Source organism: Erinaceus europaeus, chromosome 7 (assembly GCF_950295315.1).
Source record: "Erinaceus europaeus chromosome 7, mEriEur2.1, whole genome shotgun sequence".
Taxonomy (NCBI): Eukaryota; Metazoa; Chordata; class Mammalia; order Eulipotyphla; family Erinaceidae; genus Erinaceus; species Erinaceus europaeus.
In genome coordinates, this window is record NC_080168.1 from 96120769 (window position 1) to 96134297 (window position 13529).

The 13529-nt window shown below is 41.0% G+C and overlaps 1 protein-coding gene across 1 annotated transcript in view; it reads left to right on the plus strand.

The window, feature by feature from the left end:
- IL22 (interleukin 22) overlaps window positions 1-5097 on the plus strand; it is a 9734-nt gene extending 4637 nt beyond the window's left edge. Inside the window, exons 2-5 of the mRNA XM_060193368.1 lie at window positions 482-547; window positions 647-790; window positions 1685-1750; window positions 4742-5097. Coding sequence (XP_060049351.1) covers window positions 482-547; window positions 647-790; window positions 1685-1750; window positions 4742-4819 — 354 coding nt within the window. The 3' untranslated portion in view covers window positions 4820-5097. The remainder of the gene's footprint in view (window positions 1-481; window positions 548-646; window positions 791-1684; window positions 1751-4741) is intronic.
- Window positions 5098-13529: the final 8432 nt, after the last annotated feature.

Here is a 13529-nt window from a genome sequence, read left to right on the forward strand (position 1 = left end):
CGCTCGGGAGTCGGGGGCTCACACTGGGATCCTTACTCTGCCACTTGTGCTTTGCGCTATGTGCACTTAACCCTAAGCTATGTGCACTTAACCCCTCAGATTTTCTTAAGAACATCTCCAAGGTTATTCATTGTGTTTCTTTACATGTATACCAGAGCTTTTTGTTTGTTTGTTTGTTTGTTTTAATGTCTCTTCATAGACTCTTTGGAGGTTTGGGTTTACCAAAAGATCTTCCATTCTGATCTTTAGAATACAGACATTGAGTTTTACCTCCCAAATAGCCCATTTGGGTATTCATTTTCCCCTTTAGTCCTCTGCATTATTTTAAACTCATGCATATATCTCAGTGCTTTATTTAGTCTCCATGGGAGGATAACTCTAGGGAGAGAGGTCATCTTTCTTCTAGATGAACATCCCCACTTACAGACGTTGCCATCTTCTCAATGGGCAAGCACTTAGTCATTTTTCTTTTCTTTTTCAGGCTAGTATGGCAGATAACAATACAGATGTTCGGCTCATTGGGGAGAACCTGTACCATGGAGTCAATGTAAGTCATTGTTATTCTAAGTAGGGAGGCGGTGATGAGGGTTTGGGTCTTCTACATATCCCTCAATGTGACCCCCCTACCATTTCTCTTTTTCTTCAGATAAGTGAACGCTGCTACCTGATGAAACAGGTGCTAAACTTTACCCTTGAAGAAGTGCTGTTTCCCCAACAGGATAAATTCCAACCATACATGCAGGAGGTTGTGCCCTTCTTTGCCAGGCTCAACAACATGCTGAGACAATGTGTAAGTGCTGCTCAGTCCTAGTTCTCCTCCTCTTCATCTGTATAGACTTCTCTTTACTCCAGCCCACACTGCCATGCATCCCTTGCTCAGAGAGGTGCCTTAGTGTCACTTTTATGGAATTACAGAGTGGTTCTGTTTTGAGTCACATTTTGAGTTTTTGCTGATAGACAAGGTCTGAAGGACAAGTGAATAGATGTCTCAAGTTGTTTGCTTGTATAAATTAGGTTATACAAGATAAGAAAAGGAATGGACCTAAAGGGAAAGAAAGAAGAAGGAGAAGAAGAAGAAAAACATTCAGGAATGGAATTTGAGTTACCGAGTATAAGTTGAGGTGGGGAGGGGATGGAGAAAAGAGAAAGAGAAATGAGAAGGTACATTCTGCAATGAGTGGCCCAAGACCACTCCCCTCTAGATGTCATGAGAAGTGACAATATCAGAAGTGGGTGCACTTGATGTCACTGAACGTTTAAAATGATGAGAAAAGATCTGAGTGAAGTGAGCAGAGCGAAGGGAACCTGGTATTCATGGAGGAGGGCCTGCCGTTCAGCTCACACAGATGCTCTATGTTCTGAGTGTGCACTTTTGTCGAGGGATAGTCAGGGTTTTGCTCTCGACAGAATTTGCATAAACCACTCTATTCATAACTCCAGTAGGATCTTACAGAGGTGAAGGGAGGTCCAGGGAAGGGAGATGACTGACTGCATTTTAATGTCCAGAGGAATTTACGAGCTCAGAATATAGGTCATTGATGAAATCTAGGTCATCGTGGCCAAAGTCACTAAGAAGTTTATTGCCCGATGAATCATAGCATACCTACTGAGGGACAGACACTAAGGTGCATAAAAGTTTCAGGACGACAAGGTCACAACAGTCACTGTCCTTTTCATTTTGCAGCATAGCAAGAGCGATGCCCAGCAGATCCAGAGGAATGTGCAAGAGCTGCAGGACACAGTGAGAAAGGTACTTTGGATGCTTAATTCCTCATGCGAATTCATCTAACAGGAGGCACAATGTTTTCCTTTCCTTTCTTCCCCCCACCTATTGTGATTTTTTTTCTTCGCTTCATTCTCCTACCATTAGGTGTATAGGTATGTAGACAGTTCTTTATATATGCAAATCAGTTTCCCCGTTTTACAGATCATAGAGTCCTAAAATAGGCTGGGAACTTGGATCATTGTGTGAGGGAGGGCCAGTGGCCAAGCTGGGCTAGAACAGGATTCTCCTGAATCCCACCCAGAGTTGTACTTTTCCTAGAAACAAAACATAAGCTTTACTTCTATTACAACTCAAGGAAATTTAAGTCTCCTACTGGCTCCAGTTTTGGTTTTTTTTTTTTTAATTTTATTTATTTATTTATTTATTCTTTTTGTTGCCCTTGTTTTTTTATTTTTTTATTTTTTATTGTTGTAGTTATTATTGATGTCATTGTTGTTGGATAGGACAGAGAAAAATGGAGAGAGGAGGGGAAGACAGAGAGGGGGAGAGAAAGACAGACACCTGCAGACCTACTTCACCGCCTGTGAAGTGACTCCCCCTGCAGGTGGGGAGCCGGGGGCTTGAACCGGGATCCTTCCACTGGTCCTTGTGCTTAGCACCACCTGCGCTTAACCCGCTGTGCTACCGCCCAACTCCCCTGGTTCCAGTTTTATGAAGTACTTGTTCACAAACAGAGAAGTGCCTAGGGAGGTGGGACTCAATTAAAGTTATTAATTTGATGATTTAAAACTGGAAGAAGTACCCACAATCTTGTCAATCATTATTAAATCACTAAAAAGAAAATTAAATTAAACAAACAAAAACTTGAAGAATTCAACCCAGAACAAACATAACAAAATAACTGCACTTGCATATGGATAACTTTATGGAATAGGTAATACTTACATTTAAATATTATAGTACAATGTCTAACAATTATTTAAGTGAAAAACAAGGGTGAAAACTTCACAACTTCTTTTACCCAGTTTCAAGTAGAATGAAAATCTTAGAACGGAATTGCTACAGTCAAAATGGGCATCCAGACTGGGGATCCTTTTCTTCCTCTGTCCTTTCCTCTTCCTTTCTACAATTCTGCATTACACTGCAACAAATCCCTAGAGAGCATCTTTCTAGCCTGGGCCAGCATGCAGTTTTATAGTGAATGAAAGTGTGGTCTCTTTAGGAGAAAAGAAAAGCAGTGCAAGACTCAGACTAGCAAATATGACTCACACACACAACTCACAGGAATGATTAGCAGCAGTGAAAGTGATGCCCTAGAAGGCAGGTTCAGTTAAACACTAAGAAACCTGAAGGCTCTCATGGATGGAATTTTTGGGTAACAAGCTTAACCACCCTTTTCCATCTTGATTTTTTTTAAAAAAGGTATTTTTTCCTGAGTATAATTTAATGGATGCGACTATTTCTTCCTTTGATAAGTGACAACTAATTATTCAATACAAAGGTCAACTTTTCTGTGGTAGAGCTATTCTCTAGACATGAGTGTGTGTGTGTGTGGGGGGGGGTGGTGGCTACTAGCTACTGTGGTCAAGAAGTGTTCTGCATTTCTGTTTGAAAAGTCTCTGGTGAAAAGTCTACTTTGATGTTTTTAGAAGTGAAGCCTGGGAGAGAACAGTCTGACCATGAAGCTATGTGGGAAAACAGACTATAAAGTTTCTAATTCATTTTCAGAAAATGAAATTTCACTTTAGCAATAGGTTGCCATGTGGAAGAGTGATTATACTCTCTCCACTCCCACCCCCATAGTGATATATATATGGAGAGAGAGATGAAAAGTTATTCAAAGAAATTTCAACATGAGTAAAAAAAGAAAGAGAGAGAACAAAAGAAAAGAGAAACTGGCTAGCAGGGTCTCAAGTGGGAGTACTGTCTTGCAAAGTACTATTGGATAATTCCCTGTGGCTGGAGCTAAAACCGGAGAGTAGAAGAATGGATAGTAGACAGTAGGGCAAGATAAAGTTTAGAAGTCTTTGTAGTCTTGAGAGTGTTTATGATATAACATTATGTCAAACGAAGTACGGAAAGGTGGGGTGGTAGAACAAAGTGTGAAGGGAGAAATGATGAGTTCTGGATTTTACATGAAATAAAGTGGAGCAAACCCAGTCGATGAGGTGAAATTCAGAGGTAGGTACTTTGGACTGGAATTTGAATCCGCCTTCTCTCATCTGCATACTACTGAGGAGAAAAGCAGGCTCCTTGGCACCCTTATCTGACTTGCTACAATACTAGGAAAGCAGCTGAAAAATGTATTCAGTACTCCAGCTACAAAAGCAAAAACTTGTTTCCTTTCTTGCTTTTTAAATTTTGCTAAGAAACTTGGAACAGGAAAAGTCCAAGAATATTAGTAAATGTGTGCTTTTGATTCAAGATTGCATGAGTCATTAATTCTTGCAGGGATAAAGAGAAGTGCAAGGCATATGAGATGGAAATCTTTGGCTTCCAGACTCCAGTACAATTCCAATCTGCTTGCTTTGGTTAGGGAGGGGTTTTAGTACTGTTAGGGGCATCTGAGATTGATGGTGTCCTCTTCATTCAGATAGGCATAACTTTAAATCCTTCAGAAATCATATTCTAGTCCTTTAAAAAATATTTTATTATCTTTATTTATTTATTGAATAGAGACAGCTAGAAATCCAGAAGAACGAAGAGATAGAGAGGGAAAGAGACAGAAAGATACCTGCAGACCTGCTTCACCACTCGCAAAGCTTTCCCCCTGCAGGTGGGGACCGGGGGCTTGAGCCCCAGTCCTTGTTCATTGTAACATAAACGCCCAACCAGGTGCACCACTACCAGGCCCCCATATTCTAGTCTTGCTAAGAATGTTACTATAAACCTTAGTAAAGGTTGAAACTTGATTCCTGTCATTAGTAACCTAACCATGCCATGCCTCTCTAATCTACTGCTTTTAAAAAAGCATGATGTAAATGTGTAAATACTTCTATGTTCTTATTTTCACAGCTTGGTGAGAGTGGAGAGATCAAAGTAATCGGAGAGCTGAACTTGCTGTTTATATACCTGAAAGATGCCTGCATTTGATTAAAGCAAAGCTGGAAAGTGGATAACTAAACCTTCATCTGTCCGAAAAACGAAATCCCTAGTTTTCTTTTACCAAAAGGGAAAGTCATATATGAATTCTAAATAAGTTCCTGCTTTGGTTGTTTTTTTTTTTTTAAAGAAAAATGATATTTATTCATAGCATTAGTTTATGTTTTATATACAGAAATTTACTGATTAAGCAAGTGTCTATTCCCACAAGGAAAAAACAAATTAATTTTCTATCCCTGTAGGAGAAAGACCTAATAATTTCACTCCCATGATCAATATCTTATATTTATGAACTTATTTATTTTATAATTACATGTTTAACTTATATCACTTTACTAATATGCCTTTATTTATGGAAACAATATGTATTTCTCCTTGATATAAGGCTAATATTAATATTTATGGCAATAATTATGAAGCTATGTTATTTGACCTTAATAAACATTTGGATATCTGGAATCTTGTGTTTTCATGATTCTCTTCTTAAACAACATTAGCTATCACTATTAACATTATCCTATCATCACACAACCACATACACTTGCAAATGGGTTAAGAACCTCATATAAATCACTTTATTGTTGAGACTAAGAAAACGATGAAACTAGTAGTATTACCTGCATTTTACAGGTAAGAAAACTGAGTCAGAGTGTTAGGGTACTGAAATTACAGTCCAGGTGGAAACCAGAGCTATCCAAAGTAGAAGGGAACATTCTTGGTTATATGACTCCAGCAAGTCCCCTCCCCTTGCTCTTCTTCTTCTAGCGTTTGCCCTTCTTCCGTAGCCAGTCAACAGCGTCAGGTTGAGCCTGATGTAAAGTTTCGAGACCTCCTTTGAATCTGGAGAGGTGGCAGTCATTGACTATGTGGGTCATAGTCTGTCTGTAGCCGCAGGGGCAGTTCAGGTTGTCTCTGGCTCCCCAGCGATGGAACATAGCGGCGCACGGCCATGGCCTGTTCGATAGTGATTGAGGAGGGCCCAATCATAACGTGCTAGGTCAAAGCCGGGTTGACGCTTGCAGGGGTCTGTGATGAGGTGTTTGTTCTTTACCTCAGCTGACTGCCAACTCTGTTTCCAAGAGTCTGGAACAGAGAAGTTCAGTGTAGGCGTAGGGGACCAGACTGGGTGACGAGACGTCAAGCGTTGAACAGGGTGGGCGAAGATATCCGCGTATATTGGCAGGTCCGGTCAAGCGTAGACGTGTAAATGAACTTAGATGATGCTGTATCCAGACGAATATCTGGCAGGGCAATGTTGCTAAGAACTGGCAGCCATGGAACCGGGGTGGAATGGATGGTTCCAGAAATTATCCTCATGGAGGAATATAATTTGGAATCGACCAAATGGACATGGGGGCTACGGAACTATACTGGGGCACAGTATTCTGCAGTGGAATAGCATAATGCCAGAGATGATGATCGTAGTGTGGAAACGCTCGCGCCCCATGAGGAGCTGGCCAGTCTTGCAATGATGTTATTCCTTGCACCCACCTTTGCTGCAGTTTTTATGAGATGTTTGTGAAATGACAGAGTGTGATCGAGAGTAACGCCAAGATAGACTGGCTGGGCTTCATGCCGGATGCATGGCTTCCATAGCCAGTCAACAGCGTCAGGTTGAGCCTGATGTAAAGTTTCGAGACCTCCTTTGAATCTGGAGAGGTGGCAGTCATTGACTATGTGGGTCATAGTCTGTCTGTAGCCGCAGGGGCAGTTTGGGTCGTCTCTGGCTCCCCAGCGATGGAACATAGCGGCGCACCGGCCATGGCCTGTTCCATAGCGATTGAGGAGGGCCCAATCATAACGTGCTAGGTCAAAGCCGGGTTGACGCTTGCAGGGGTCTGTGATGAGGTGTTTGTTCTTTACCTCAGCTGACTGCCAACTCTGTTTCCAAGAGACTGGAACAGAGAAGTTCAGTGTAGGCGTAGGGGACCAGATTGGGTGACGAGACGTCAAGCGTTGAACAGGGTGGGCGAAGATATCCGCGTATATTGGCAGGTCCGGTCAAGCGTAGACGTGTAAATGAACTTAGATGATGCTGCATCCTGACGAATATCTGGCGGGGCGATGTTGCTAAGAACTGGCAGCCATGGAACCGGGGTGGAATGGATGGTTCCAGAAGTTATCCTCATGGAAGAATATAATTTGGAATCGACCAAATGGACATGGGGGCTACGGAACCATACTGGGGCACAGTATTCTGCAGTGGAATAGCATAATGCCAGAGGTGATGATCGTAGTGTGGAAGCGCTCGCGCCCCATGAGGAGCTGGCCAGTCTTGCAATGATGTTATTCCTCGCGCCCACCTTTGCTGCAGTTTTTATGAGATGTTTGTGAAATGACAGAGTGCGATGGAGAGTAACGCCAAGATAGACTGGCTGGGCTTCATGCCGGATGCATGGCTTCCATAGCCAGTCAACAGCGTCAGGTTGAGCCTGATGTAAAGTTTCGAGACCTCCTTTGAATCTGGAGAGGTGGCAGTCGTTGACTATGTGGGTCATAGTCTGTCTGTAGCCGCAGGGGCAGTTCGGGTCGTCTCTGGTTCCCCCCTTGCTCTAAAGGAATACAACAATCACAGGGACTGAATGGACAAGCTGACCCCAAGCAAAAGTCAAGCACCTAACCCTGTGCTGCTGGCCATGGCAATACTAGACAGCATGACAGGTGCACAACTGACTTGAATCATGGCAACACTATGCTAGTGTAGTTATACCATCCACTCAGGGGCCGAGTGGTTGTGCACTTGGTTGAGCACACATGCTATAATATGCAGGGAATGGGGTTCAAGCCCACAGTTCCCACCTGCAGGGGGAAAGCTTTAAGTGTCGTGAAGCAGGTCTGTAGGTGTCAGTCTCTCTCCCTCTTTCTCTCAATTTTAGGCTGTCTCTTTCTAATAAATAAAGTTTGTTTTTTTTTAAAGTTACAATCAGATTTTGAGTAAGTGTTTAGGGGTTGGAAAGAGAAAGCCATAAAAACTTTTTGTCTGAATACCTTAGGTCCACCTGCATGTTTGCTGTCAGACTCAGGCAAAAACTAGTGAAGTCATGAGCCACTTGGAATAGACCTAAAATAGGTCTACTAGCTTTTTCCAAAATGGATACCCCAAATCTTCATCTGTAATATTCTTGCCTTTAGGTTCATGATTAGTCAACAATTTGTTCTACTTTATATCTTAACTCTTTTTTCAGCCACCAGGTTCCAGATGCTACCGTGATGCCAACCTGGCTTCCCAGGGCAGAAAAATTCCACCAGTACATCCTGGAGCCCAGCCTCCATAGAGCCCTGCCCCACTAGGGAAAGAGAGAGACAGGCTGGAAGTATGGATCGACCTGCCAACGCCCATGTTCAGCAGGGAAGCAATTACAGAAGCCAGACCTTCCACCTTTTGCACCCCATAATGACCCTGGGTCCATAGTCCCAGAGGGATAAAGAATAGAAAAGCATCTAATGGAGGGGATGGGACACAGGGTTCTGGTAGTGGGAACTGTGTGGAGTTGTACTCCTCTTATCCTATGGTATTGTTAATAGTTCCCTTTTATAAACAAAAATTAAAAAATTCTTGTCTGGAGGGGAATGTTGCAGCTGTCTCCTACCCATGTCCCACCCTATAAGTGTAGCACCTGCAGGAAATTTGAAGTATATTTTCCTCTACTTCCACTCACTCTCTTAGTAAAATATTTAAAGTGCACTGCCCTAAAACAATCAAACAACTTCTAGTAGGGGCTGGGCAGTGGTGAATCTAGTAGGGAAGACACATTACAGTGTACAAGGACCCTGAGTCCAGCCTCTGGTCCCCACCTGCAGGAGGGAGGCTTCAAAGAGTGGTGGAGCAGTGCTGCAGGTGTCTCTCTTTTCCTCTCCCTTTCTACTTTCTCCTTCCCTTTCAATTTCTTCCTCTATCCAAAATAAACAGATGAATGAATAAGTATAAAAAAATAAAATCAAAAACCTCTGCTGGATTCTTTTGGCCATTTTTTTCCCTGGAATTTTCACCTTTGTAAGAAAAACCAGGACTCCTGATCACCAGAGAGACCCTATGACAAGAGTATGTCAAGAAACATTACAAAACTCGAAGTAGTTAACCCTTTGTAAGTCAAATATATCTGTGTTGCAAGCCCTCTGCAATGTTACCCCTCTAGATTTACTGTGCTGATATTGGCACACTGCTGAAAGAAAAGTAAATAAAGTCAAGAGATCAAAACTAATCCACCTGCACCACTAACAGTTCTTAGATTAAATTAAGGAATTGTGGGTGTCGATGGGGAGGTTTCCATAGCTTCTATTACTGCACACTCAGTAGTAGTAAGAGGTGTAGGTGTGACTTAGACAGGAAGGGAAATCAGGACCATGAAAAAATGGGCAAATGTATAAATATAGATAGTCACAGAATAATAGTCGACCCCTAACTGTAACCATGGGACAAAAACTGTGGTTTCTAGCAGAGGGAATGGGGACACAGGAGTCTGGCAGTGGGAAAGGCGTGGATTTAGACCCCTGTTCTCTCATAATTTGTAAATCAGTATTAAATCACCAATAAAATAATAAAAAAGCTTTTAAGAACGTGTATGTTGAAAAAACAAAACAAGAAAGAAGGCTGAGAAAAGTGACAGTGGTCAGCAAAAGGAGATAAAAATACTGCTACTAGATGCCCATGTTCAGCGGGGAAGCAATTACAGAAGCCAGACCTTCCACCTTCTGCACCCCATAATGATCCTGAGTCCATATTCCCAGAGGGATAAAGAATAGGAAAGTTTCCATTGGAGGGGATGGGATGGGATAAGGGGTTCTGGTGGTGGGAACTGTGTGGATTTTTACCCCTCTTATCCTATGGTTTTGTCAATATCTTCTATTTTATAAATAAACTAAATTTAAAAAATACTGCTACATTGTGAGGGTTAGGTAGATTGCAACTGGACAAAAGGACTTAATTTTCAGTCTGCTCAATAGACTCAGTAGTGAAAAGCTGCATCAATCTCAAATCAGATGGGTTACTTGTACAGGAATGAGAGAGTTTAAATCAGTTCCTTAGGTGAAGGATTCCATCCAACAGAAACACAGACAAAAGGCAAAGGGGAATGAAATGAGATGCAGAAAATCTTTGTGATTATCCATCTATGTCTTCTGAATAGCAGAGAATGCTCTGTTCATCATTTGTCCCCTCTACCCTTCACATCTTATATGGAGAGCACTTGTAGTGTCTAATGTTTAACTAATTTATTTACCAGAGGACCTCTCAGCTCTGGCTGTTATATGAGTGCCAGGTATTGAACTAGGTAGGGATCTCTCTTAATGCAAGCCCATTGCACAGCACTTACTCATCACTTTTTAGAATTACTCCCTATACCACAAGCACCTTGCTGACAGCCATTTTCCATACCAGTTATTTTTCATTGTTCTGGAAATACCTCTCAATTCTGAGCCCTAACAATCTTTTGGCTACTGGTAGCCTCAGAGCATTATACTATTTCTTGTGGGGTTCCATAAACTCTGTCCACACCTTACAAAATCCTATCTTTTGAACTTTTCTTCATTTCACAGGTTGAGTATAGTCCATTTGTCAGCTGAGATTATGACTTATTATTATTTTCTCTGTTCCCTGCCTGTACCTAGCCATAGGATGGAGTCAGATAATTTAGAGGAAATAATTTGTGGGTAATAAAGCTAGTTATTTTTTGTATTTGAGTTGTATGAATTTTTGGTCCTTCAAAACATAAAATAAAATAAAAACACTGGGGTCTGTGTGGTGGCCACCCAGTTAGACACATGCATCAGTATGTACAAACACTAGGACTTTATTAAACCTCTGTTCCCCACCTGAAGCAATGAAGCAGGCCTGTAGGTGTCTATCTTTCTTTTTTCCTTCCTATCTCTTCCTCCCCTGTCGATTTATCTCTGTCCTATCCAACAAAATAGAAAGAAGAAAAAAAAAAGTAAATAAGGAAAAAAATGAGTGCTGGGAGTGGCACTGAGCTCCAGCAATTACCTTGGTAGTGATTTTCAAAAAAGAAAGAATAAATAAATAAATTGAAAAAACACAACTTTTTCAGATAGAGCTAGAGACAGAGAGACTCACTAGTAATGTTGTATGACCCTATAGATTTATTATTTTTTAGATTTTCTTTTCATTACTATTTCAGTTTTCAGATTTGTAGTCCATTTAGGTATTCCATTCCTTCCTAATTCAATCTTATAAAGCTCTATTGTTCTAGAAATGCATCTATCTCTTGTAGATTATCAAATTTATTGATGCAGTTATAGTAGTTACTAATAATTTCTTGTATTTCTGTAGTGCCTAATATAGTGTCTCTCATTTCTTTTTTCTAACTATTGAACTTCTTTCTTCCTTTCTTGATGAGCCTAGATAGTGGGTTTTCAATGTATTTACAATTCCAAATACCCAGTTTCAATTATTATCTATATTGTTTTGGTGGTTTCTATTTTATTTCTTTCTGCTCTATTTTTTATGTCCTTCTTTCTGCTGACTTTCAGTTTCATTTTTTTTTTTTTACATTCCTCTAGGTGGAAAGTTAAATTGCTTACTTGAGATTTTTCTCCGTTTCTGTTGAAGTTTGCTGTGTGTGTTCATTTTTGTTTCTCTCCCAGTATTTTCTCTTGTTGCACTGATTCCTTTATCATTATATAATATCTCTGGGGAGGGAGTGACTGGAGGTTCATTTTATCAGATATAAGTTTAGTGGGTTTTGTCTGTTAAATTTTTCTTTTAGTTTGGAGTATCAATTTCTGTTTCTTCCACTTTAATTCTGTTTATCTTTAAAGCTAAAGTGAGTCTACTGAATACATTATACACATAGGCTTTATATATTAATCAATATATCTGTGTCTTTAGACTGGTGATGTGAGTTCAGTCATTTTAGTTATTGATATAAGAGGGCAATAGTCCCCAGGTCCCCACCTGCAGGGGAGTCGCTTCTCAGGCAGTGAAGCAGGTCTGCAGGTGTCTGTCTTTCTCTCCCCTCTCTGTCTTCCCCTCCTCTCTCCATTTCTCTCTGTCCTATCCAACAACAATGACATCAATAACAACAACAATAATAACTACAACAACAATGGAAAACAACAAGGGCAACAAAAGGGAAAATAAATAAATAAATAAATATATTTTTAAAAAGGGGAATAGTCATTATATCTGTATGTTATGTCTATTTAGTTCTTTATTTAATTTTCTGTGGACCTCTTTTCTTCCTTCTTCTTCTTCCTCTCCTCCTCCTCCTCCTCCTCCTCCTCCTCCTCCTCCTCCTTCTTCTTCTTCTCAAAGCACTTCTCAGCTCTGGCTTATGGTGGTGCAGGGGACTGAACCTGGGACTTTGGAGCCTCAGGCATGAGAGTCTCTTTGCAGAGGACCTCCTTTTTTCTTCATTTATACAGGAGAGGGATTTTCTTTTTTCTTTTCTTTTTCCCCCAGGACACTGCCAAGTTCTGGTTAACAGTGGTACTGGAGGCTGAAGATGAAACCATGGAATCTCAGGCATCAAAGTGTTTTTGCATAACCACTCTATGATATTTCCAGTCCAGGAGAGCTCCTTTCAATATATCTTAAAAAGAGATCAAGTGCTGTCAAGTCCTTTCAGCTTTTGCTTGTTTGTGAAGATCAATACTTTTCAGTATTCTAAGAATCTGGTAGCATTTAAAAAAAATTTTTTATTTATAAAAAGGAAACACTGACAAAACCATAGGATAAGAGGGGTACAGCTTCACACAGTTCCCACCACCAGAACTCTGTATCCCATCCCCTCCCCTGATAGCTTTCCTATTTTTTTACCCTCTGGGAGTATGGACCCAAGCTCATTGTGGGATGCAGAAGATTGAAGGTCTGGCTTCTGTAATTGCTTCCCCGCTGAACATGGGCGTTGACAGGTCAATCCATACTCCCAGCCTGTCTCTCTCTTTCCCTAGTGGGGAAGGGCTCTGGGGAATCAGAGCTCCAGGACACATTGGTGGGGTTGTCTGTCAAGGGAAGTCTGGTCAGCATCATGCTAGCATTTGGAACCTGGTGGTTGACAAGAGAGTTAACATGCAAAGCCAAACAAATTGTTGACCAATCATGGACCTAAGGGCTGGAAAAGTTCAGATGAAGAGTTGGGGGAGGGGTCCTCCATTTTGTAGATAGCTAGTAGGCATATTTTAGTTAAATTCCAAAGGGCCCATGGATATACTAGTTTTTTTGTTTTTTGTTTGTTTGTTTTCCTTTTTCTTCTTGCTCCTGAACCTGAAATCTGATATGGCAGTGGATCCAAGTTAGTGTCTGGGGAGATGATGTCATGGCTGGGAAAAGGACCAGAAACCTGGGTCAGAAAAGAGAGTAGTTCCCTAATATGGGAAAGGGGTATAAATATGGTTACTGTAAACCCCATTGATTTGATGTGATTTGGGGCCCATAATTAGCTTAGGAGCCTGTGTGACCTCTGTATCCCTCTAGATCTGAGCTCACATTCTTTGGTCATGAGTAGGAGCATTCCATGATTATATTGACCCATCTTCCCTATATTGACCCATCTTCCTCAGGTGTAGCATAGAGTATGTTGTTCATCCTCCTTTCGGAGGATGGAACATTCTTCTGATAGCAGTTTTTAAAAAATATTTTTAATATTTATTTATTGGATAGAGACAGAGAGAAATTGACAGGTAAGAGGAGACAGAGACTGTGCATGAGATACCTGCAGCATAGCTCACTGCTTGTAAAACTCCC